The sequence below is a fragment of the Molossus molossus genome, unplaced genomic scaffold (assembly GCF_014108415.1).
Source record: "Molossus molossus isolate mMolMol1 unplaced genomic scaffold, mMolMol1.p scaffold_m16_p_11, whole genome shotgun sequence".
NCBI classification, from domain to species: domain Eukaryota; kingdom Metazoa; phylum Chordata; class Mammalia; order Chiroptera; family Molossidae; genus Molossus; species Molossus molossus.
Window position 1 is genome coordinate 60,731,978 of NW_023425346.1, and position 25,141 is coordinate 60,757,118.

Genomic DNA, 25,141 nt, shown 5'->3' on the forward strand with positions numbered 1-25,141 from the left:
ACCTACACGACTCAACCAGGGCTGGGGACAAACTGCAACTGAGGTACATGCCTTTAGCGGGAACTGAACTTGGGTCTCTCTGGACCGCAGGCCTACGCTCTAACTGCTGAGCCAAACCGGCCAGGGCTGAGCTATTATTTTTCATTCTACAAATTAATATTGCTTGCAACTCTCACTATTATGAATTAACGATACATATGGCTACTTTTTTTTCATCTGGAGATACAAAAGCTCTATATTAGGCGCGAGGATGCAAACAGCACTTGCTATTCTTGGTTCTTTGCTTTGGCTGTTTCTTCTCATCCTTCTGATGAAATGGCCCTTTCAGAAGGCTGTCCTTGACCATCCTATCTGAAGTTATAACCTGGATCCCCATTATTCTTTATCTCAATTTTCCTTTTCCTTCTTCACATACACCACAATTTGTAATTGTTCTAATTATATATTTGCTTAAATGTATGTTGTCCCTCACCAAATATAAACTCTGGGAGGTCAGAAATTAGGTTGCCTTGTTCACCTTGCTATGCCCAGAGCCTGCAAAATAAGTGTTTCAACATGTTTGTAGAATTCAAGATAGATGAATTCAGTACACTTCCAAATTGGATGTTCTTAATAATCTCAAAATAAGAAATGATAAGAGTTCCCTGAGGTCTGGTTGTTTATTGGCCTTCCCTTTCTCAGGTAAACAGAAAATAGAGGATTACGAATCTGCAGAAGAGCGAGTACCACAGACATAGGCAGCCAGGCACGTGACAACAGGCCTCTGTGCCTTTGCAGAATGTATATGAATGATATCATTAATGTGGCTGGATAGGTTCATACTTTAACACTTGCTGGTTATACTCTTTTAACTGGAGGAAGCAATTTTAAAGATACTCTGTTAAAAGCTCAGGCCATTTTTCTTTAGCTTAATCATTTAGGAATCTCATTAATTTCTAAAACTGGGAAATAATACACTAAAAATGTATTTACAGGAGCATAAGTCAGCATAACTTATGTCCTGATTATACAATGACTTACACCAAAACATCTCTATAGCTGAAAAAGAAGAAGAATAACCCTAAAGGAGATTTGACCACAAATTTAATTCATTTTCCAACTTCTTCTCTAGTGAAAAAGCATTCGGAAGCAGTGTTCTCATCACTAGAATTCATTTTGTGAGCACACAGCCCAAGTTCAAGCTAGCCTAGAGACAAACCCGCAGGATGCCCTCAGGCCTATGGTGTGCCGCCTACCAAACAGTACAATCAAATGAGAAAGGAAATTCCATCTCAATTAACTACACATCCTTTTTTTTTTTAAATTTATTTATTTATGTTACAGATGTTTCTCCTTTTTCCCCCACTGATTCCCCCCTCCTCCTCCCAGTAGACATCCCTTATTACTAAATCTTTTCCCACAGTTAATAGGGCCAAACATCTGAGGACTAAAGGAAATCCAACCCTCTAGCCAAACCCCAAATTCTACTAAAACGTGGCATTAGTTTTCTGGAATTAAAGCCATTGGAAGTGCTGCTACAATACATGGAGGACAACTGATTTTGAAAAACTGACTCTTCCATTGTCAAAGGGTTGAAGGACATTGTCTCTGTTGGTCTGATGACCAGATTCCAGGTGTAGACCTCCCACTGTCTCTCCATCAGCGGGAGGCAGTGTGATATACTGAACTTGAGCTCTGAAGAGGTGCTGCATTCGAACCCCATCTCTGCCCCTCGGCAGCTGTGTGACCGCGAGCAAGTCACTTAACAGCTCAAGCCTTAGTTTTCTCATCTTTAAAAAGGGACCATGAAAGCGCTCATTTCATCAGGTTGTTGAGAGAATTAGGTATGTGAAACTGCCATCCACTGTAAGTACATAACAAATATTTGCAGGTGAGCATCATTATTACAGATTACAAGTGTCGGGGGACTTACGGCGTATCTCCTGTACCAGGCAGCAATCACGATCTGGCTCTTTCTCATCAGCAGAAAGTGTGTGCGGCATTTCCAACCCCGGTAAATCTTCTGAATGAGAGTGGCCAGGTCCTCAAGCCTCTGCTTCCTCAGGTCTTCTAATTTGAATAACTAATCAGAAATGAGAGATGAGTTTATCAAACATCCAGCAAACACTCACGGCATACAAGAAATGCTCTCAGGAGGTAAGACATCATGATGGTGGAGTCAACCACATTGAGAAAAAAAATAAGTAACTGTCTTAGTTATACATAATATATCCGTATTATATATATAACCCCCTACACAAATTATTTTGATGAATTCATGCAAAATTCACAATTTAGATTCTGGTGAGTCATCAGTTATGATGAATCAGAAGGGCTGAACTCAGGTTTATCTTCACACTATCTATGAGGATGCAATTATTAATGAAAGAAAGGAGCTAGCAAAATTTCTCTTAAACAATTTAAACACTTTCCAAAGTCTCTAAATTTCCATATTATCAATCAACTGCTAGACTAATTATACTTCATTCTAATCTATTCATTTATAAAAAGAATCCCTTAGAGTTCTAATAAGTAGAATTTTAAGTGTTCTTTTTAATTAGAAAAAAATTTGAGTACCCTCATGTACCCCTAAACAATAGGATTATCTTTCCTTAAATTATTGTATAATTCAGATATCACAAATACAGACAGAATTTACCTCCAATTCCTATGAATTAGTAAGGTTTTGTTGTATTAACAGTTTATACTTTCTTTCTCTGGACCACAGGCTGACGCTTTAACCACTGAGCCAAACCGGCCAGGGCTATAATTTCTTTCTTTTACAACTATTCGATCAAAGACTGGCGTTTCACAAGAATACACGTTCTTCCATGATCCCTTACTTTCCATCCTCTCGGACATTTGCAAATAAATACAAGAATGTGGCATTTTTGGTAGTATCTCCGGCAATGTTCTCAAGAGTTAAACATCCTTTAAGAACTTGCCTATATGACTATAACATAAGTTCAGAATGTAAAGGTTTTGATTACATACTGTTCTTGGGTTTCGGATGAATATCTTTGATCTACCAAAAGAATATTCTTCCACAGGGATCTCCAATTCATTAAACAGAACCTCCACACCAGCCCTATAAAAATCAATAAAAACAATGAGTTTTCTGAGTTACAAAAATAGTTCATTTTATCTTAAATCATGACATGAGATTCTCAATGGCACACAAAAACGTTTCATTTCCAGGTATAATTGCTCTTTCAGTAAGTATCCACCTATCAAATAATTAACACTGAACTCCACAAATTAAACCAAATCCAGTAAATGCTAAAAAAGTAAATTTGGGTTCAGAACTACATGTTCTAAAAAAAATGTGGTGTTAAAGCCAATGCCTTGATTTCATTAGCAGAGGCAATACTTGTATCAAATATACCCATAACAAGGTACCAACCAGGGCCAGGAGGGTGTGTAAGAAACTCAGATCTATTCTGAACTCACTCAGTTAATTCTTAAAAACATTTTAAACATTGCTTCTGCCTACCAGTGTGTAGACAAAGCCTGAGAGAGAATGCTAAGAGCCACACTGATGGGGTGCAATGGGACTTACATGGCGGGAGCAAGACCTGGACTTGACTCTGACCTCTCTATCCTGGACCCTGGTTTCAACATCAGCCTTTAAAACTAAACTTCACCTACCAATCTGTGGATCAAGTGCCAGGCAGGGAGCAAATACCTGTACTATGTACTATGGTACACAATGACCATAATATACTGGAAATTAGTCACGAGAACTGAATAGTGCCAAGGTCCCACATTATTTGGGTATTAAAGTATAAACTGGAGACCATACCATATGTCTGGAGTTTATCTTCTTGAAATACAGGGTGAGTGTCTAATACTGTTAGTGTTCTTATAAAAGGCCAGGTCCAGTGAAAAGGGAAAGGTAACACCAGTGCAGCGAAATGACAATCCCCAAGTACCTGCCTAAGCCCATAAAACAGGGCATGTTGGCTTTCCTGTTGCAGTCAGGAGTTTCTACAGCCACAGAAAAGGGGCAACTTCACTGACTGGTAAAAGCAGAAGACAGGTGGCTAGAGAGGCAAGGCCTGATTTCTCTTTGGCAGTGACCCACCCCCAGCACACACGTGTCTGCATGTGGAGAGCTCCAGGGGCTGCTCCAGGGAGTGGGCCTGCGATGCTCCGGCGCTCTGTCTGGGACTAGATGGGCGAGTGCAATTGAGGGCAGGTGAGCTGAAAGCCACGTGGCCCAGGTTCTACCATATTCTCCAACCCTGCTTTACAAGCAATAACACAGACACTTTGGACTATTGGCTCCTATTATCTACTTTTCAATTGGTGCAGACCTGGGTAAAAAGTGGGACCCTCACCCCACTCACTGACTCTTTCTGGGGTTAATTTTCTGGGGCATGGGGCAGGGGGGCTCAGAGAAAAAGCAAAGCAAAAAGCTGACAGCAGGGATCCAACATGCCTCCTAACTGTGCCCTGCTATGATTCTACAAAAACGTACCCATTACAAATCGTTCCTAACTCACCTCAGCATGTTTTTAGAACTCTAGTGACATACAAGTTTCAAATGTGGATTTGATCAGCCCCATTTTGACCCTAAACAAAACTGAGACTTCCATAATTAATTAAGGATTAGCACAAAATGATATCCTGATGGAAGAGGGTATAAAACAGAGTTCACATCCAATTTGTTTTACCTAAGAGCATATGAAAAAAACATGTTATTTGTATGCTTTAAAACTTCATTATTAAATATGACCAATGAATTGCTTACCTTGCTGGTCCTTTCCAATGAGGCCATGTTTGTTTACAGAGCATTTTGTATCTTTCTAGGCAAGGTTCGTAGGCCTGCCTGAAGGCATAGCCTGCCCTCCTCACTCGGACGTTCTCCAGAAGGCCTAGGTATCTGATCTGATGACAGACCAGAGCCTCATTGAAGATGTGTGCCGCCTTTTTATCGTTTGGTTTGATACACCTAAAGATAACAAAGATTTGAGGTTTAAAACTCTGTCCCTACGGATATTATCTGTCTGTGTTTTACAAAGTAGCATATGTAATTATTTCATGGTGAGATAATTACTTATTATTCTTGGGAAACCTAGTCATTTCTTTTGAAATTATTTCACATGATGTTCCTAAAAATTCAGACACTACACACACAGCAATAAAAACATAAACCCTTATACGTTCAATAAATGATGAGTATCACTGACCTTTCGTTGAGTGCAAGAGGTCTGACATAAGAATACACATTTTATGATTCCATTTATATGAAGTTCAAGCAAAACTAATCTATGGTTAGAAATCAGTACTGCTGTTACCTCTGGGGAGGGGTAAGAGTGGAGATAAACAGGAACCTTCTGGGATAATGAAAATGTTTTACATCTTGGTCTGAATGGATTATACACATGTAAACATTCAAGAAGCTGTACAATTAAAATTCATGCGCTTACCAAATTTTATTATGTATACACCTCAATGAAAAGATTAAAAAACACGGCATGTCTATATGCCTGTATTTCCTTCTTTTCTAACAAGGCACCTTGCTGCCCAAGGAAAGACTACATTTCCCAGCCTCCTTTGTAAGTAGGTGTGGCCATGTGACCATGTGACCAAAATTCTGGCCACTAGGATTGGAGTGGAAGTAATGTATGCCACTTCTGGGTGTGCCCTTAATAGGAAGGATTTGTTCTCCCCTTGCTCCTCTGCTACATGCTGGCTGAGCATGTAGACATGGTGAAGAGCCATCTTGGACCATGTAGGTGAGGAAAACACCATGGAAGGTGCACGGCCACTAACAGGAGCTGCTCTACAAGCCCTGGAGTCCTTACACTTAAGTTATGTAAGAAATAAATGTTTATCTTGTTATTATTTTTTTATCTTGTTGCAGTAATCTCTGTATTCTAATTAATACATTGATAAACACTTTACAGTTATATCAAATAAACTTCACACACATTAAATCTTGCCTGGTTTGGCTTTGGTGGTTTGTTTTTTTTTTAATCTTCACTTAAGGATTTTTTTTATTGATTTTTTTTAGATAGAGTGAGAGGGAGGGAGGAGGTGGAAAGAGAGAAGGAGAGAAAGAGGGAGAGACATTGATGTGAGACAGATACATCAGTTGGCTGCCTCCCACACGACCCTACCCTGGGACTGGAGAATCGAACCTGCAACAGAGATACGTGCCCTTGAGTGGGAATCAAAGCCACGATTCCTTGGTCCGAGGGCTGATGCTCTAACTGCTGAGCCAGAATGGCCAGGCTAGCTTTGGTGTTTTTTATGCTTTTCCTTTTACGTTTATAAAAATAATTTCCACTCTTTGTCTTAAGGACAAACAGATCAATGGAACAGACTAGGTAGTTTGAACCTAGACTCCTATACATACATTCAGTCCTCAAGGCAAATGAATAAAAAAATATTTTTTTTTCTTTTCAATAAAAGGTGCCAGAGCAACAGGATATCTATATGGTAAAATATAGACCTCGATATGAAATCTGAAACTATCAGGACTAGAAAAAAATATAATATATTCACAACCCTGAAATTTATTAAGATTTTTTAGGGATACATTAAAACCACTAAGAGGGAAGGGGAATGAAGAAACTTTCTGGGGTGACAAAATATTCTGCCTTGACCTAGGTGGTGGTTACCAAAGTGGATACAATGGTGAAAAAATAATTTAGCCATTAACTTAGGACATGTCACTTCATGTAAATTATATTTAAATAGAATAGAATTTTTTTTTTAATGTAAAAAAATGACATCTACTTCATTGAGAAAATCAGAAAAGAAAATGATCACAACAACTCTCCTGGTTATCTTTTTTTGAAACTAGGACTGAAGTAGTATGTTCTCTAACTTGATTGCAATCAAACCAGGGGATTTTGCCTGTTTACATGTTACTAAGATAATATTAAGTAAACAAGCAAAACACAAAAATGTTTTTCACTCTAGTTTCCTCATAACTCAACTTTCAAAGACAACTATAGAAGGTATGTGTGGGTGTGCACGAGCTGTATGAAATCTGACCCATTTGACACACACCTTCTATTATCTAGTTCACCAAATACACACCCAGCAAACTCTACTCCTCGTTGGTCTTTATTGAATTTGAGATCTAAGATGCCCTAGAAGCAGAAAAAAAGACCAGATGCTTTTCAAGAGTTACTTCTATTGCTTTGAAAAAAATCAATATATGGCGACGGAAGAGGATGTGGCTTTGGGTGGTGGGCACACAGTGCAATATATAGACCCTGTAACATAGAAGTGTACACTTGGAACCCGTAAGATCCTATTAACCAATGTCACCCAATACACCTAATAAATAAATAAGTAAAATAAATGCAATTTAAAAAAAAAAGTTCGGACAGTTTTAGAAATCATAACTTCCTCCAGGCCTGTACGTCTCACAGAAAAGAAACAGGCACGTATTTCCAACCCCCGAGCTACACTAAAGCCCCGCTTGCTTCAATGCTCTAAGTTAATATTAAAAAATCTGAAATAAATTCAACAAATGTTTTATGTAAAATCTTTACCAAAAAAATTTCATTTTGTTTATCTTACTAAAAAAAATTTAGTATATATATTTTTTCCATTTTTTGTTTGTTTTGTTCAGATAAAGTAGGAGGGAGAGAGAGAGAGAAACATCGATGTGAAAGGGACATACTGAGTGGCTGCCTCCCGCATGACCCCAGCCAGGGCCGGGAAAGAACCGCAACTGAGGTACGTGCCCGTGACCAGAATCGAACCTGCGACTCATTGGTCCGCAGGCTGATGCTCTAACCGCTGAGCCAAACCGGCCAGGGCAAATTTAATATATGTAAATAACTTCAAAAAAAATACAGAAGGTTAAGAGAACCCCCATGTGCCAACAACCCAATTTCATTCCTATTCCTATCCTCCACCACATTTTCCCCTACTTTTTAAAATTCCTCATTTTGGGGGAGAAAGGAGCACCTGAACTATTTTTTATTTATTTATTTTTTATCCTCACCCGAGGATACTTTTCCATTTTTTGTACAGATAGAGTGGGAGGGAGAGAGAGGAAGGGAGAGAGAGAGAGAAACATCGACGTGAAGGGACACATCGAGTGGCTGCCACCCGCACGACCAACTAGGGCCGGGGACAAACTGCAACCGAAGTACGTGCCCTTAGCGGGAACCGAACCCAGGTCTCTCCGGACTGCAGGCCGACGCTCTAACCGCTGAGCCAAACTGGCCAGGGCTCCTGAACTATTTTTTAAGCAAACCCAAGATACTATACTATTGATCTATAAGTACTTTAGTTATCCTCTATTTAAGCTATACTCAGATTTAAACAAACAGGAAAATGATCTTCCTTGAGAGGACTTCACATTTGAACTATCTGAAAATTTTGTGCAGAAATACCGAATGTAGTTGGGATTCTTGGTCTGCAGGTTTTTCATCAGAGTGGCCACGGACGCCTTGAACTGTGAGCCTGCAGTAGGAGGCCTTTTCAGGTTGATCTTGGCAGGGTTCCCTTCGGGGAACAAAGACTTGACGAGGGTGTGGCCGGCCTTCCACATGGCTTGGGACAGGTCTCGGTAGAGAAGGTCATTGTTTTTGTCGACAAATCCCTCTACTTGGTACAGCACCTGTGAGCAACATGAGACCCAACACTGACGTTCTGCTAGAACATCAAACAACTGTTAAGAAATCCCAAGATTATCTATGCTGCAGCCTCTTCTTTTCCATCAAATCCCAACACATTAGTCACACTAGAATACTGAGCTCGCCTCCAAGTTTAAATTCCATTGGTCTAAATCATAGAACAGTTCAAAATAAATTCTAGTAACATTCAGGATCTGCAAGAATAAACTCCAAAAATGTTAACATAACACTTTCAAAGGATTTTCTTTTTTTTGTTGTTCGAGCAAATTTTTGAGGTTTTACTTTTATTTTTTAGTTCACAAGTGTCAATTCCAGTCTGTTGAAAAGCAGACAGGAGGAAATAAAGGAGAGATAAGAGTGAATTTTCATAGACGTCCCACGCCAGCAGCAAAATTGACCAGAAAAGTATCTTTTAATGACACAGGCTAATGAAGAAAATAAAGTACGTTACAACATTTTTAACTTCAAGGTAGTTCAGAGACTATATATTTCATTTTTACTAAATATAAATACATAATTAAGAATTTTTTTCCCTTTGAAGTCTGCAACCTTATTTATAACAAAGTAGGTATTAACTCCAATCAATAATCTAGATTCTAAAACTAGATTGTCAAAACTGGTTTTAACATTATCTATGTAACATAAAATTAATTTCCCCAAATATTAAGCAAATGAGTATGTGGTTTTTTTTTTCAAAGTCGATATTTTCCCCAGTGTCGTTTCAAAATCTAAATCTAAGAATTTTTTTCCCAAAATAGTTTGTGCTTTTACTATAAGTCTGTAGAGACTCTTAATTTTTACTGGCAAATTTCCTTTATTTGTGTTGATAGATCTTTTTTATAGGATAGCTTAGAGCTTAAAAATAGTAAAACAATTTTTAAAATACATTCAAACTCTTTCATTAAGTTCACTGGCTTTCGTTTCAGCTATGAGCATTAATAAGATTTTGCTCAACACGGTCCAGATTCTATTTCTATTGAACATTTACTGATTCTACTATTTAAAATTTTTTCGAATTTTTCAATTACAGTTGACATTCAATATTCTATTAATTTCAGGTGCACAACGTATTGGTGCGTCATCTATATAACTTATGAAGTGATCCCCCTAAGTTGTCTAGTATCCATCTGTCACCATACATAGTTATTATGAGATGACTGACTATACTCCCTTGATTCTGCCGTTTAGGCCGTGGTCAGAATGCCACCTCTGAGCCGTCCCCTCGAAGGCACAGCTCCGCGGCCGGACTGCGGGGCATTCCCAGCAACCGCATACCTTGCCAGCATAATGCTGAATTCTGAAGCAGCTGTGGGGCAGGGACGTGTCATTGAGAAACCGAGAGCACTTGCTCATCCTGCTCTCGAAGTGCTGGTGGGTAGCACAGACTTGGTTCAGCTTTTCTAAGAAGGTCTCGTCGGTGACGGCGCCGGGCCGCAAGCACTCCTCATCCAGCATGGCCAGGATGCCATTTGTGTTCTGGGAGAAAGGAAATAAAAAGGTTTCCTTCCTTCCTCACTGTATTGTTTGAACAATTATTCCTAATTACACCATCAAACACAATCAACTTGGCCACAAGAAGCAGAGAAACAAAACAAACAACAAAAAATCACAGAAGTCTGCCTTCTTCCAGTGTCCAGGGGTGTGGGTGGGGGGGGGGGGGGGGGGGACACCATATCAGTCCCCACCCCAAGGCTGCTCCTCCCACAGAACAGGACTTAGGAGTCACCTTAGCCATCGGAGCTGGCTAATGACTAAAATTCCTATTGTTAGAACAAGGAAAGTTAGACTTCAAAGATTCAAAAACAAATATAAAAGTCAGAAACGAATGTGGCAATACAGTCTCTATATCATGTGGTCATAAAGCACAAAGCACGGGCTTCCAAGGCCTTTATTTGATTCAGAGTTTGAGAAGGAAATTGGTGTCAGATGTTTCCAGATTGTCCATGTGTTCAAAACAAAGTTTACTTTCTAGGAAAAAAGAAAACTGTGACTTCGGATGCTGTTTTTAACCACCAGTGCAATCAAGCTGTGTTTCAAGAGTATCTGTTTAGAATAATACTCTGCTTCCACATAAAATTTCCAAATAGATGTTAAACATGAGTGAGCATCTGTTGTGTAGCAGGCCCTGTGATCACATCTATCACAAGAGCAGTGGGCCCAGTTCAACTGAATGAAAAATTAGGAATCTTCTACTTTGCTAAATAAAGGCTATTGTTCCTCTGATTGCCTCTACGGATCCATGTCTCCATTCCAGGAGGACGATCCACTCCACGGACCACGGACCACGGACCCCACCCACTTCCAACAGGGGAAGTCCCCCCGCTCCTCTCCCCTTCTCACAAGGCTGTAACATCCTCTGACCAGCATTTATTCAACCCACACAAAACCCAGGGGAAGCGTGGCCTTTCAGGAATCAAGTGTGTCATCACAGCCCCAGAATAAACATGATTGTTAGGTGATGCCGGAAGGAAACATTTCCTTTAAGGACCCAGGCTCTACATGGACTCAAGTGAGTTTCCTCCATCACACACTCGAGGGGTATTTTGGCTGAGAAAATCTAGTTAAATGAAGTGTATTTCCACTGTTCTTTTTCCTTCTTAAAGAGAAATAATTACGTGTAACATTATATTTATGAAGGAAAATGTGCTGGTCATGACTTTGAAAAGTTAAACTTCTCACAGCAAATTACCTTGGTCACAAAATTTACCAGGAAAATTTTTCCAAAAAAAATTTACTGATTTTCTGGATTTTAGACTAGAGTTTTGAATTGCTTAAGAACATCAGGGTTCATATTCCAACACTGTCCAGATTTTTCAAAACAACGTTTACTTTTTAACTGAAAACTAGTGATGCTTTAGAATATTGTTTTTAATGCTCAATTTAATCAAAGATACACTTTTCAGAAATTACTGAGAGAAAAAATACAGGTTAATTACATAACTTCCAAAAGGATTTGATAAAGATGAATAGAAAGTCACTTGCTGGACATTTAGAGCCTGAATTCATGAACAGCACTCGTCTACTACTGACAGTGAAAGACTACAGGACAATAAAGGTTTCTCATTTCTTTGTTATCAAGGCCAGGACAGTTAGTAAGCCTAAGCATAAAACAAAAAAGAGTTTCCAGGTATTCACAAACAAATCATTTTCCCTGCAATCAATTCCTTTATAATCAACTATAGAATATGATGTAAAAACAAAAATCTTAGATTCAAAAAGTTACTAAAAATAGTCCAGTAATTTTTCACACTTTAAACCTTTTCCCATACATACGTACATACATATGTGGGTCACCTGAAAAATGGCCTGTGGCCACCTGCAAAGTCACACACGCAATATCCCTGCATACGTTCTCCGAACAAATGCTGGGTCTACACCTAAACCATTCTTGGGGGGGTCCTACTTAATTCAGCTCCTAAGGTTGTCCCTTTATTCTTGAATAGCATGTTTTGTTTTGTTCTCTAACATTTTTTAATTAAAATTTTTCCAGCTTTCTTGAGATATAATTGACATATAAAGTTAAATTTAAGGTGTATAATTTGTTGGTTTGATACACACATATTGCAAAATGATTACCAAGATAGCCATAGCAGCTAGCTAACATCTCTATCACCAAAACAATTACCATTTCTTTCTTGTAGTGAGAACATTTAAGATCTAGTCTCTTAGCAACTTTCAAGTACATAATACAATATTGTTAACTATAAGCAACATGCTGTACATTACATTCCCAGAGCTTAATCCTCTTATAATTGGAGGGTTGGGCCCTTTGACCCATAATCCCCATTTCCTCCCTGGCAACCACCCCTGTACCTGGATTCTATGAGTTTGGCTTTTTTTAGATTCCAGGTATTAGTGATATCATCCAGCATTGGTCTTTCTCTATCTGGCTTATCTCACTTAGCATAATGTCCTCAAGGTCTACTCATATTGTTGTAAATGGCAGGATTTCCTTCTTTCTCACTGGTGAATAATTTTCATATATTTATATCACATCTCCTTTAACCACTCATCCATAGATGAAGACTTAGGCTGTTTCCATGTCTTGGCTACATTGTAAACAATGTTAACATGAGCATGGGAGTGCAGCTGTCTCTTCAAGATCCTGATTCCACTTCCTTGGGATACATACCCAATGGAACTGCTGGATCTTAGGATTGTTCTATTTTTAATTTTTTAAGGAAACTCCATAGTATTTCCATAGCAGCTGCACCAGTTACATTCCCAGCAATAGTGCCCAAGGGTTCCCTTTTCTCCACGTCCTCACTGAAAATTATCTTTTTGATCATAACCATTGAACATTATGTTAAGAAATCACCAGAGTTTTAGAAATGAAACGGATATTGTGCTTTGGCAAAAACCTTTACGGCTTTTCGGAGCCTCCTCTGACCAGTGTTCACATTCCCAGAAGCCGTGGATGAACCTGGGCTCCTAACACATGGGAAAGGCAGATGCATCTAAGGCCATGGCATACGGGTATCGTGATGTGTGAACATCACGAACAGGCTCTGATAGGGATGAGCTTGGGGATCGAGCTTGGGGATCCAGGTTAAGTACCAAACATCCAGCTGTCTATATACATGTTCAAGAACTGTGTATGACCCCTTAGGGCTATAATGAAGTCTCCAGAACTGCAGTTTCCTGAAGAAAAGTGTGAACATACTTAAAGGGTAACATTGAAGGCAGTGAGATCATTCGTAAGTAGTGAATTATATTCCTAAGAAATTCTCTAGAAAACTGTACCTCATACTCACATTTTCTATTAGGTCACAAATGATAGCATTATTGAAGTAGTCAATGTGCGTCCATTCTATGTCCTGAAAAACAAAGCAGAGCAAAATAAAATTCCATAGAATGATGTTACAACTCAACTAGCCATAAAATCGCCTTTGTCCATATTCCTCTTCCTATCCGAATATTTCCTCTATAAAATCAGTGCTGCCAATGTCAATCCTCCAGTCCCCAAACTTTCTAAGTGCAGCAGACCACCGCTGACAGGATCTGATTGAAATGATCGCCTGTGGCCTATTCTGAGACTGTATCCCGTTCCACGCTCCCATCCGTGGCCATTTCCCATGCACTTCACTGGCCCTGGGCCAAACGTTTACTCAACAGGCCCTTGGGTCAATATTACTTTGTGTATATTTACAGTGTTTATAAGGAAATAAGTCCGAACTTGATCCCAAGAATCTAAGGCCTGGATTTTTCTGTCCTTAATTTATAATCACAGGGAAAAAATTAATTTTACACTCACTCTCATGTTGTACACCAGTTAACTAGTTCATGTACAAAAACGGTTTAGTGCTAAGAGAAAATATTTTCAACATAAGGAAAGACACATCAACCTATCCTCACGCCCCCTACAAAGCCAAATCGGAGGCCAAATGTAATCATTCTATGTTTGCTTATATTCTGCCTAGAAGTGTAAACATTTATTTTTCTTCTAAGGAGAAAAAAAATTAATTCATACAGCAAGCTAGGGATCTTCCTATATACTCTTAGAAGTGTTTTAGACAATCTGTACAAACTGTTTTAAGTTGCAGATCAAAGTCTGGACATTCTCTTTATGATGAGAAGACAGGAAGAGAATTAATCTGGTTTTTAGGAAGTTTATGTTACCGAAAGGTGTCAGACAAGTATAAAAGTTTCTAAAGCAAAATGATCATTCTAAAAGAAAAATAAAATATTTATGACTTGGCTTTCAAGTAAATGGGTTATTTTATAAGTCAATGGGGATAATAATCACATTAGAAAACTCTATATTGAGAAACCAAAAAAAAAAGAGAGAGAGAAAATTCAGTGTCCTTAATGACTTAAAATGACACTATAAAAATGAAGAATACATAATATCATTACTAAAATATTAAGGCAAAACAATAGAAAGGAAAAAAAAACCTAAAAAGATAATAAAATAATTCTTTCGTTTTTTGAAATGAATAATTTTAAACCTAAAGGTTGAGTATTTAAAAAAACAAAAGGATGAAAACCACAGGCCTCTCTTTATCATTTTGCCTCTACAGCTTTGCCTTTTCTAGAACAACATATAAACAGAGTCATACAATATGTAGCCTTCTGAGTCTGGCTTCTTTCACTTAGCATAACGCATGAGATTCACTCAAGTAACTGAATCAATCATTTGTTCTTTTCACTGCTGTGTCATGTGCCCTCGTATGTACGTACCAGAGGTGTTTGTCCATTCACTTTAGTCTTTTCTTAACACAGTATCATTTCACATCATTGCATTAAAATCCAGTGTGACTCCAGTTAGTAAGCTGGTATTTACTGAGCACCTACTATGTGACACACATTTTTTTTTCCAGCTAAGAAAATCCCAGTTAGCTTAGATGTCATACCAAATGTTCAAAAGACACAATATAGCTAAATTTAGATAAATCTAATGTTAGGGTCATGCTTATACAGTCTTCTGTATCCAGACTTTGTATTAGGAGTAAAAAAGGAACATTTTTAAAACTGTATTTCAACATTACCTCCCGTATATACTCCTCCTGCTCTTCTTTAAGAGTAAGTTCAATGAAGATTTGTTGCAGCTTTTCATTACAATAATTAATAATGAACTGCTCAAAGCTGTTGTCCTGTGTGGAAAATAATGAACCATGCCATTAGCTCTCCCATAACAGCGACATCTAACATCTCAATCCATGAGAAACGTCACACATGGTCTCTCAAACCTGTGGCCCAGCACACAACTCCCGGACAGAGGCTTGCACAACAAGGCACTCATGAGAGAAGTGAACGAACGAAGTAAACACAAGTAATGCAGCATTTGAAGGATGAAAGTTTTTAGTTGACAAAAGAGCACCCCACACATGGTAAAAAATAAAAATAAATACATTTTCCCCTGAAGGTTCAGAAGAAAAAAAAAACACAACAGATTTATAATCTCTGTCACCTAAATTTTCAATCTCCCATTTTCAAGTGTAACTTTGGAGCTCAAGAAAGTCCTTCTGACCTGACCTCTTATTCCCCCACTCAGGGTCAGTTCCTTCATTCTGACTCTTATACACCAACACTTTAAAAAAATATCACATGAAATGTATATATGTGTTTTTATATGTGTACACATGTATTGATTAGTTTCATATTTATCTGTCTCACCAGACTGTACATTTCTAAGGGCAAAGGTTAGGTTAACTACGTCTCTTGTTCACCAACATATGCCCAGCATCTTGCACCCAGTCAGTACTCAATATGCGTTTGATGAGTTAATGAATGAATGATGTGCCTACGAAATGAAGACCCATGGGAATCAACCATCAAAATCATCTCCCTAGTTAGAAATAATCTCTTCACAGAAGGTTCACATATTTATTACTTCTATGATTCTCAGTAGTTTTTCCTTTATCTTAGAGCTATCTCCTATAAAATCTGATGGGTGACCATGCCTAAATCATTTCTGAACAATCCACAGGGCTTAATGTATTGCTGTACATTGTGAGAGCATAAAATGCACATCTGATGAATGAATACACTTCACCAAGAACCACATGGTCTAGGAAGAGGTAGATCTGGTAATAAAACTAGTTACTTTCAACTCCACCGTTCCTCTTTGCAGAGAGATGGTGGCAATGGGAGCAAAGGACGGTGTGAACCCCACCACTGGTAAGCCTGAATCTTCTCCCACTGAGGTGACCAGTCCTAATGAATGAGCTATGAGGGTCTGCACATAACAAAAGAACTGAAGCTCACCCCTCCCTGTGAGTACACAGAACTACTGGCCTTCAAATCTCTCTATAGACAATAAACGCAAAGAAGTCATAGAGTTTTTTGAAACTTGATCTTTTCAAATCAACATTGGTCCTACCTAAGACAAATTTTAAAATATGTACAAAGCAGCAGCTGACCACTTTCTGTCCTGGAAGTCAGTTAAGGACTTTTAATCACCAGTAATGAACTAATCAGAGGAAATCTTGACTCTAAACCATAAATGACACCTATACACTATCACTGATGATCTTTTAATGTTAAATGTAGTCAAGAACAAAGTGGTTTTTTTTAATCTTGAAGGTTATTAAGGTCACACATTTATGTTCAATACTTTCAACAAATAGACACAAAGGCATTCCTCAGCACTTATTTTCGCATAAAAATATTAAAAACCATGTGCTCCAATCCTCAGAGATTAACAATTTTGATCAGAAGCTGCAGTCAATCAGGTAGAGATGTACTGTTGTTGTTGTTATTATTATTATTAAAATTTTGATTATCAGTGTAAAGCCATTTCATATATGAGAAAGTCTGGTTTTCTTGGTTTGGTAAAATATATCTTTATATAATGCTACTACCCCAATAAGAAACTTATAAAATGATATTTTAATGGTTTATAAGAGCAGATCTTTGTTTTGTGTTTTAGAAAACAAATTCATGGAATAAATCCTTTCCAGTAATGTCATAAGTCTGGGCCATGGAACTGTTTATTTTTAAATATGCTAAAGCTTCAAATGGCAACTAATGAGCAGAAGGAGGGGAGGGTAGCTGAGTGTTTTCAGACACACTGTGTGGCTATGCACAGCTTGAAGAGCACTTCAAGAGCAAGACTATGAATACACACAAGTAGATTAGAAACCAGAGGCAAAGCTTCACAATTACAACACAACTTAAAAAGCAAGTCAGAGCTAAATGAAATTTCCCCTTAGTTTTGTCAAATTCCTGCATGAATTCTCTATTTCATATCCACACAGTTAATCAATGGCCATTTAATGCCAATTCACACAGCTGAAAAAGCTATTAACAGAGGAGCATGCAACAGACCGTCACTGCAAACAGCTCATACTTACTGCATTCTGGTGCAAGAAGGGACAGATTACACAAAATGCAGTCAGTTCTTAATTTGCAATAAACTCCTAAAAGCAAACACTTATTGATAGTTATTCACTGGAATGAATGACAGATTTTACCTGTCAGGCGATATTTCTGGTTGGCATAACACTTTAGATCAAGACATGTGTTCAAGCAACTCAAAAGCCAGGACCACAATACCTACACAAGGTGTCGGAATTGGGGGTCTGCTCGGTGAGACCTCTTCAGGATAAAAACGGTTTGACTGAAATCATCACACACCATGTGACTTGCTTGAAGTCCTAAGGCTTCAGAATCTAAAGCTTCTAATTCTAAATTACCAGGAAAAATAAAATGGGTATGACATACCCACCTAAAAAGCCAGGGACAGCAGGAGTTGGCAGGACCCACCCCTGTGCCATACCCTCCTGTCTCCCGGTCAAACACAAACAAGGTGGTAGTGAGAGTGTTCTGGAGACGGCTGAAGAACAAAAACTTGACTTTCTGACCTTACCCTGTTGCTTAAAGAATAAAAACAAAAGTAGAATAACAGAAACCAGCTTACGTTCCCACAGAAATATCTCCGCATCTGCTGTGCACACACCTCACAGCCTCCAAAATGTGTCATGAGCCGCCAGGGCAATCATTATTGCTGAAAATGAAGGCTATCCTATTTCTTGTGATCTAAGCTGAAGTTGTTGACATTGTCCTAATTTGGGGGGAAGTGGGACCTCACAACGCCTTAAAAATAACTTGAAAATGTATAATTTGCAGAAAATTAAGGGACAGCCTGGTAGCAGTTCATAGAGCTGAAACTTCCACAGGTCTAATGCAGTTTTCCATCTATACAGGCATTAAACATCCCCAGGTTTTCCCTTATAAAATAGCCAAACTGGGTCTAGGAACCATCACAGGAATATGAAGGCCCCAAAGCAACGTGATTATTTGGAGGCCTTTGTTTTTTTAAGAACTGTGAGGGTGGCAGCAATCCTTGAGCGGGTGGGCACCATGTGCCACATGTCAGCCTCGTGAATCCAAGTCTCCCAAGGAGGAAGTGGGCAGGAGCTCCCACGAATGACTCACCTCCTCTCTCTCTCTCATTTTCTACCCATGCTCCATGCATGGAATTTTTCTCACCCACATTTATCCCTAAAGACTGACAGATAAAACTAAAACATTTGGGAACAACTTCAAATAATTACATGCAGAATTTTCCATTAAACAACCCCTTGAATGAAGCTCAGAAGAAACCCCACCCTCCCCAGACTGCTCTAGAGAACACAGGTACACGGGAAGCTCTCTGGGGCTCCACACTGTTTTACACTGTATTTACCAAGTATACACTGGGGGAGTCATCTTTAGAAACATATATCAAAATTTTAAACTCGAGGGCGTCTTTCAAGAATTCTAGCATTTGAGTCCCCCCTTCCAACATTAAACAGAAAATCATACTCCCAGTAGAGTTCATAACTAAGTTTATACTCACAAGTACCAGTTATAAACTTCCCACTGGGAATGCTTTTTAAAGGTGGATCAAAATTATTGGCCTGTTACTGTAGTATTCTCAGTAACAGAGGAGGATAATGATATCTGATACTCTTTAAGACAGATATTTAAGTCTTGGACTCTTTAAAAACAATAAATACTGAAAGGAAGATAGAAAGTCAAGGAGACAGCTCTATCACATCTGTCGTTAGGATGGTAGGACTGGAAGGATCTTGCAGATGAATATTACATGTAGGAAACACAAGGGTAGTTCAAACACAAAAACCAAGACTTCCTCAAGCAAAAGTACTATTAATTACATATTTAAAGGCTATTTCTTGCAGTTCAACACTCTCATTTGAAGTCAGATTTTTGGAAATATCAAGTTGGGCAGGAATTTTACATTTCACAAATAATGAAGTCTCTTGTGTAATATATAAAACAGCACATTTATATACAAGTTGTAGAACTTTGCGTGTAATATCACTGTTTTCAAAGGTTGCGCTATATTACTGCTTCAAAATGCACTGTTGGTCCAAGCACAGATGTGCTTAGAGAAAAGCCTTGGGGCAGTTCCCAACGATACTGTTCCCCTGCAAAAACACAATGCACTTAACAATCCTTTTCTTTTTTTTCTTTACTGATTTGAGAGAGAGAGGAAGGGAGAGGGAGAGACAGATAGAAATATCGGTGAGAAAGAACACTGACTGGCTGCTTCCTGCATGCCCCCCACTGGGGATCGAGCCCACAACCTGGGCATGTGCCCTGACCAGGAATTGAACCAGCGACCTTTTGGTGCGTGGGTCGATGCTCAACCATTGAGCCATACTGGCTGGGCACATTTTTTTTTGTTTTACTGATAGAGCGGGAGGGAAGGAGGAAGAGAGAGAAAGAAACATTGATGTGAGAGAGACACACGGGTTGGCTGCCTCCTGCTCGACCCCAACTGAGGTACGTGCCCTTGGCTGGAATCGAACCCGGAATTCTTGGTTCGAGGACCGACGCTGTAACCACTGAGCAAAACCAGCCAGGGCAACAATCTATTTTTTAAAATCACAATGTCAAGCAATGAGCCCCAAGTCAAGAACAGCTTTTTATAGAAAGCAATCTTTGGAAAAAAATCCTCAAAATAAGAGAAAAACAGTTAACAATATATACTGTCCTTTTTAGATACTAAATTGAACGATTGGCTCAAGTTGTAGAAAACCTCCCTTTAAATATAGTATAATATGGGGAGGAGGGTGTCTAGAGGGGAAAAAGGAGAAACATCTGTAACAAAAATAAATCAATAAAAATTGAGAAATAAATAAATAAAGTGTAACATTTTTCTTCCAGGCACATACTCAAATATGGTAATTTTAAGGAAAAGAGCACAACAGTCCTGGCTGGGTGGCTCGGCTGGCTGGAGCACTGGTCCTTACACTAAAAGGTTTCAGGTTCAATTCCTGGCCGGGGTGCATATGGGAGGCAATCGATCTATTTTTCTCTTTCAAAAAATTCAATAACATACCCTCAGGTGAGGATTAAAACAAAACAAAACTACGTTATAGTGCTCTTCTTAAATATTTTAAAATAGGGGTAGATTTAAGAAGTACAAGCAAGAGTAACGATGAAAACTGGAACAGGCGTTGCCTATAACCAGAATCAATTGTCCTTTTAAAACAGTTTAGAAAGGAAATCCTATGATCATGAGACGAACTTAACCAGGCTACACTGACTGTTGCCCAACTCTTAGATTGTTTTATTTGAAACAGTCATTGTATCTGGGCTGGTCCATCCTTACTGCACACGGGCCACTTTCAGGGAGGTTTGGAAGCACAAGAAGGAAAAGGAATGCCCGATTCCAAGTAACGAGCACTTCGTATGAAACTAGCTCGACTGTGGGAAAAGTGAAATACTCAGCCACTGCTGACCTACTCTGCGCCACAGGGCACTAATAGGTAATTAATTTCCCCATTAAATAAACTACCTGCCCATTTTAATACCTACCAGACAAGTCCTTAGAAAAAAGTTGAATCAATTTAGATTGCTCAACATTGCTTCAATTCCATTATTTTAAAGAATGGCACCTGTTATTTTATAGAGAGGCTATAATATTTCTCACAGCTCAGAGGCCATGTTTTCAGTTATAAGGACACCCAAACTTAATTGTGTAGAACTGGAGTGTTTGGATTATAAGGTTCTTCCTTTGCAAACCTGGACTTAGGTTCTCCTGGGATTTATAGCTGGACTTTTCTCCTCTATGACTTTGCATTCACTTCACCTTACGTTTGGTATCCACGCTCCACTAATCTGCTTTCCAAATCTGCAGATCACATGCAGCCAGCAAGGCAGAGCTATTCACCCAGGGCACCGGGGTGTCTGCAGTCACAGCATGTGTCACCACCCCACGGGTTAATGCATCAGGCTCCCTCTTCTGTTTAGAGAAGGGCCAGAGTGTGTGAAAGGTTTCCACCAACTCAGCTGAAAAACATTTTCAGGGGAACCATCGGTGGGGTCATGAGGCAGATTAGAAGAAGAAAAAAAAAATGTGCTGGACCTTTATTGTCCATCTTTTAAAGTGACGCCAGGGTGTTCTAAACCACAGAACCAATCATGCTTGCAGTCAGTTGTCACTAAACAAAGGCAGACTTTTCTCTATACTCTGTTTATTTCCACTTATGTAGACAATATTACAGACATTTTAATTTTTCCACAATTGAAATGGATTCTAAGTACTGCTTCCTAAGTCATATTCTGAGCCCTTATACTTTTCAGCAGCTTGTGATACTTAAGTCCTTAGTTATCTGGCTTCCTGGTGTCCAACCCCATGGGCTTCCTGAGGTTCACGTGTTCTAATTCTGCTGAGAATCCAGGAAAAGGTAGGGTGGCATCTGGGGGATGTATACATTAAAAGAGAAAAGACTTTCTAATTCTCTGTCAACGGGCACTTAAAAGTACTCAGCCAAGTATTTACTCCGACTTCCCCCAAACTAAATTTATTTATAAAATAACAACAATTTAAAAATCAAGATGTTTGGAAGATTAAACTGAGACGATTTAGACAAGCAAATGGAAAGAACAATTAATTATAATGAAAAACGAATGTTACTCTTCTCTCAAGGAACTGGGCGGGGGGAACAACACATTTACGGCAAGGAGAAGGACAATTAACTTCCGATGATTTCGCAGCCACGGTAAGATTTGCTACAGATATATGACTGGTTGGATTCGGCCTTGACTGAAATTTCTGTTTAGAAAGAGCAAAAATGTAACCTGTTTGGTTTTCGGAATATGATCTATACATAGATTAGGTTGAGGTAAAGTGAAGTATAGGTGAGGCTGGATGTTTTCCAAGGGCACTGCGTGAAGGGGTCAAACAGCAAGAACACCACATACGTCTGGAATTTACAGTTCACTCTGGAGATTCCTGTTTCCAGGAGCAGTTGGCCTCAACTTGGACTGCACACTGGGGTCACCTGGGAGCTATAAAACACTGCTGCTGGGGCCCCACGTCAGAAGTGCCGATTAACTGGTCTGGGGTGCAGCCTGGACATCTGCATTTTCTAAAGCTCCCCAGAGATCTGAGAACTACTGAACTGGGGTATTCCTCTGAAGAAGGGAGAAAGACCATTTAGAAACACATGCAGGCATTTTCGTTAACTACAGTCCATAGGGCTACATACAGCTTTGAGAAAAACACTGATAATACTTGCAGAAGTCAACTTTGTTCAGGAAGGTGGGCTTGGAGAGAAACTTGAACTAATCATAAGTGAAAAATGTTCTTGGACTTCTAAAGGACACTTTACCCAGTGCCAAGTTACAGGATGTTCCCACCCAGAACATCCAAGTCTGATCTGATAGGTCTAGTAAACACACTTTTAAAAAATAATCCAGCCCTGACCAGTTGGTTGAAGCATCATCCCGTACCTCACAACGTTGCAGGTTCAATTCCCTGTCAGGGCACATACACCTAGGTTTCGAGTTTGATCCCTGGTCGGGGCGAGTACAGGAGGCAACCCATTGATGTTTCTCTTTCACATCCATGTTTCTCTCTCTGTCTCTCTCTTTCTCTAAAATCAATTTAAAAAAACAAAAACATATCCTCAGGTGGGGATTGAAAAAAAAAGCAATCCAGCTTGCTGATCAGACTCTCCTACCAGATAGGCTGTATCCTCAACCAGCAACAGACCCTCAATCTTCAGGCCAAGACAGTGAAGCTCATGCAGGCAAGGAGCACTTCTGTCTTGTTCACCACTGGAATCCAGGTCCTATTAGGCACTAAATAAATACTTGGGAAATGACCCCTGCGCTGGCTGGTATGGCTCAGTGGGCTGGGCATCATCCCTTGCACTGAAAGGTCACCGGTTTGATTCCCCGGCAGGGCACATGCCAGGGTTGTGGGCTCGATCCCCAAGAGGGGGTGTGCAGGAGGCAGCAGATAGATGTTACACTCGCACATGGATGTTTCTCTCTTCTCCCTTCCTTTCTCTAAAAATCAATAAACTATTCTTAGGAGGAAAACAGTTTATTTTAAAAAAAAGGAAATGACTCCCTCTTTTGCCCACGGTCAAAGTTGCCCATGAGGTATAACTTAGTTCTCTGAGTGCTATATGGGTCTCTTTTCCCATAGCTAATTATAACTTCGGCCACATTAAAGATGAAGCCCAACCAATGTCCCATTATGACCCTATTATTCTATTTAATAAAATTCATGTATTGTGACATGACATTGAGCACCCACCCACTGGCTTAAAGATCAATACATCTGATCCTTTTTATTTCTGGCAAAATGAAAACAAAATAAAATCAGTTTCTTTGCTTTTCAAAACATCATTGAATATATCTTTGTCTTTTAAGTTTCTAGTGAAATTTATTATGCTTTTGCCCTATTCATGAAACCATCTAAATTTAGATCAGCAATGTGCCAGGTGAGAAATCTTTTCCCTGCCAACTGCAGAGAATGATTTTGACATGCTGCCCACTTGGAGACGTAACCTGAGGACTTTCTAGAAAGAAATTAATTTCAGCATAGTGATTTCTGAGTATATGCAAATAATTCTGCAAACTCACAAACCTCACATTCTTCTCTCTTACCAAGGGACCGGAAGCTTCCCTTGCAGAGTCTGCTAAAGGGGCACAAACAGAAGCAGACACTGTGCTGAAGGGCAGTCTGGACACAGCATGAGGGGTGGCACCCAGCACAGATGCCCTACCCTCTGCCGCCAGCACACAGATGAACTCAGGCAAGGTGCCCCGTGCTGGCAAGGAACATGGAGAGATGACAATGGTGCAGAATCAGGGGGAGCCAGAGACTTATCAAAACATTTGGGTTCTTTCCCCCCTTTGGGTTCTTTGCAGACACGGAGGACACTGTGAGTTTGGGGAGAAAAGTGAGGGAAAGGACCTGTAGGAGACATTTTATTATTTTATTAGGAGGCCTAGGGTTTAGGTCCCGAGTCCACCAGTTGGTAGCCATGTAACCTTAGGGGAGTTACTTGAGCTTCAGAACCTCACTTCCTTATCTGTAAAATGGGAATAATAATAATAGCAGCTACTTCTGTGGAAATTACATCAGATAATACATGTCGCATTTACTACAGTGCTTGTATAAAGTCAGCCCTTAATAATTATTTACTGCTAGCTATTAAATAAGGAGAATGCACTACCACAAAAATGAATATTACAAGAAGAAGGCATTTGCTAGAAAGGCCTAGTTTAGCTGCAGGGAATATAGGTTGATGGTTTTTTTCTGTGATTCCGTAAACCTGATCATTTAGAACATGTAAAATCTTTGAGTGGTCATTCTGGGCAGGGCCTGGTTATTTAAAGGAATTCACAAATTATTACTTGTGGAGGAGAATAAGAAAAGGAGAAGCCAATCTACTTGATATTTTCCTAAGCCAATCTAAAATACCACTCCTAAACAGTGAGAACAAGTTTTCAAAAAGTCCTAAAATGCCTTCTCAAAGTCAAAGTTAAATAGATAAACAAGAAATTCTAATATAGTATAAAATGTTTAAATATTTAATTTGTAGTAAGCATGGAGGTTTTTTGGCAAAAAAAGTCATCACCAACTTCAGCAGAAATTATTTCTACCTTTGTGGCAGAATTCGTATTGTAAGATCACAGCAGGATGAGACCCAATAAATCATCTAATCCAGACCCTCTGTGTGAGTCCCACCCACAGAGATGAAGGTGACCAGCTCTGGCCGGGACATGGCCAGCACTCAGCTGTCCCATTCCTGACTTCTGTCACGGCACTACCCTGCCTCACTTTCCAAACAGCCCAC

At 39.3% G+C, this 25,141-nt stretch overlaps 1 protein-coding gene across 6 annotated transcripts in view; it reads right to left on the bottom strand.

Moving 5' to 3' along the window:
• Nucleotides 1-25,141, bottom strand: part of MYO1B (myosin IB) — a 139,629-nt gene that overhangs the window by 24,747 nt on the left and 89,741 nt on the right. For 3 of the 6 annotated variants that reach the window (XM_036254715.1, XM_036254717.1, XM_036254713.1), the window contains exons 13-20: nt 17,384-17,389; nt 15,077-15,181; nt 13,343-13,405; nt 9,864-10,064; nt 8,346-8,572; nt 4,733-4,933; nt 2,974-3,067; nt 1,913-2,062 (exon numbers count right to left, since the gene is read on the bottom strand). In XM_036254715.1, coding sequence (XP_036110608.1) covers nt 1,913-2,062; nt 2,974-3,067; nt 4,733-4,933; nt 8,346-8,572; nt 9,864-10,064; nt 13,343-13,405; nt 15,077-15,181; nt 17,384-17,389 — 1,047 coding nt within the window. The remainder of the gene's footprint in view (nt 1-1,912; nt 2,063-2,973; nt 3,068-4,732; nt 4,934-8,345; nt 8,573-9,863; nt 10,065-13,342; nt 13,406-15,076; nt 15,182-17,383; nt 17,390-25,141) is intronic. The other 3 variants (XM_036254718.1, XM_036254716.1, XM_036254714.1) reach the window with 1 other exon arrangement.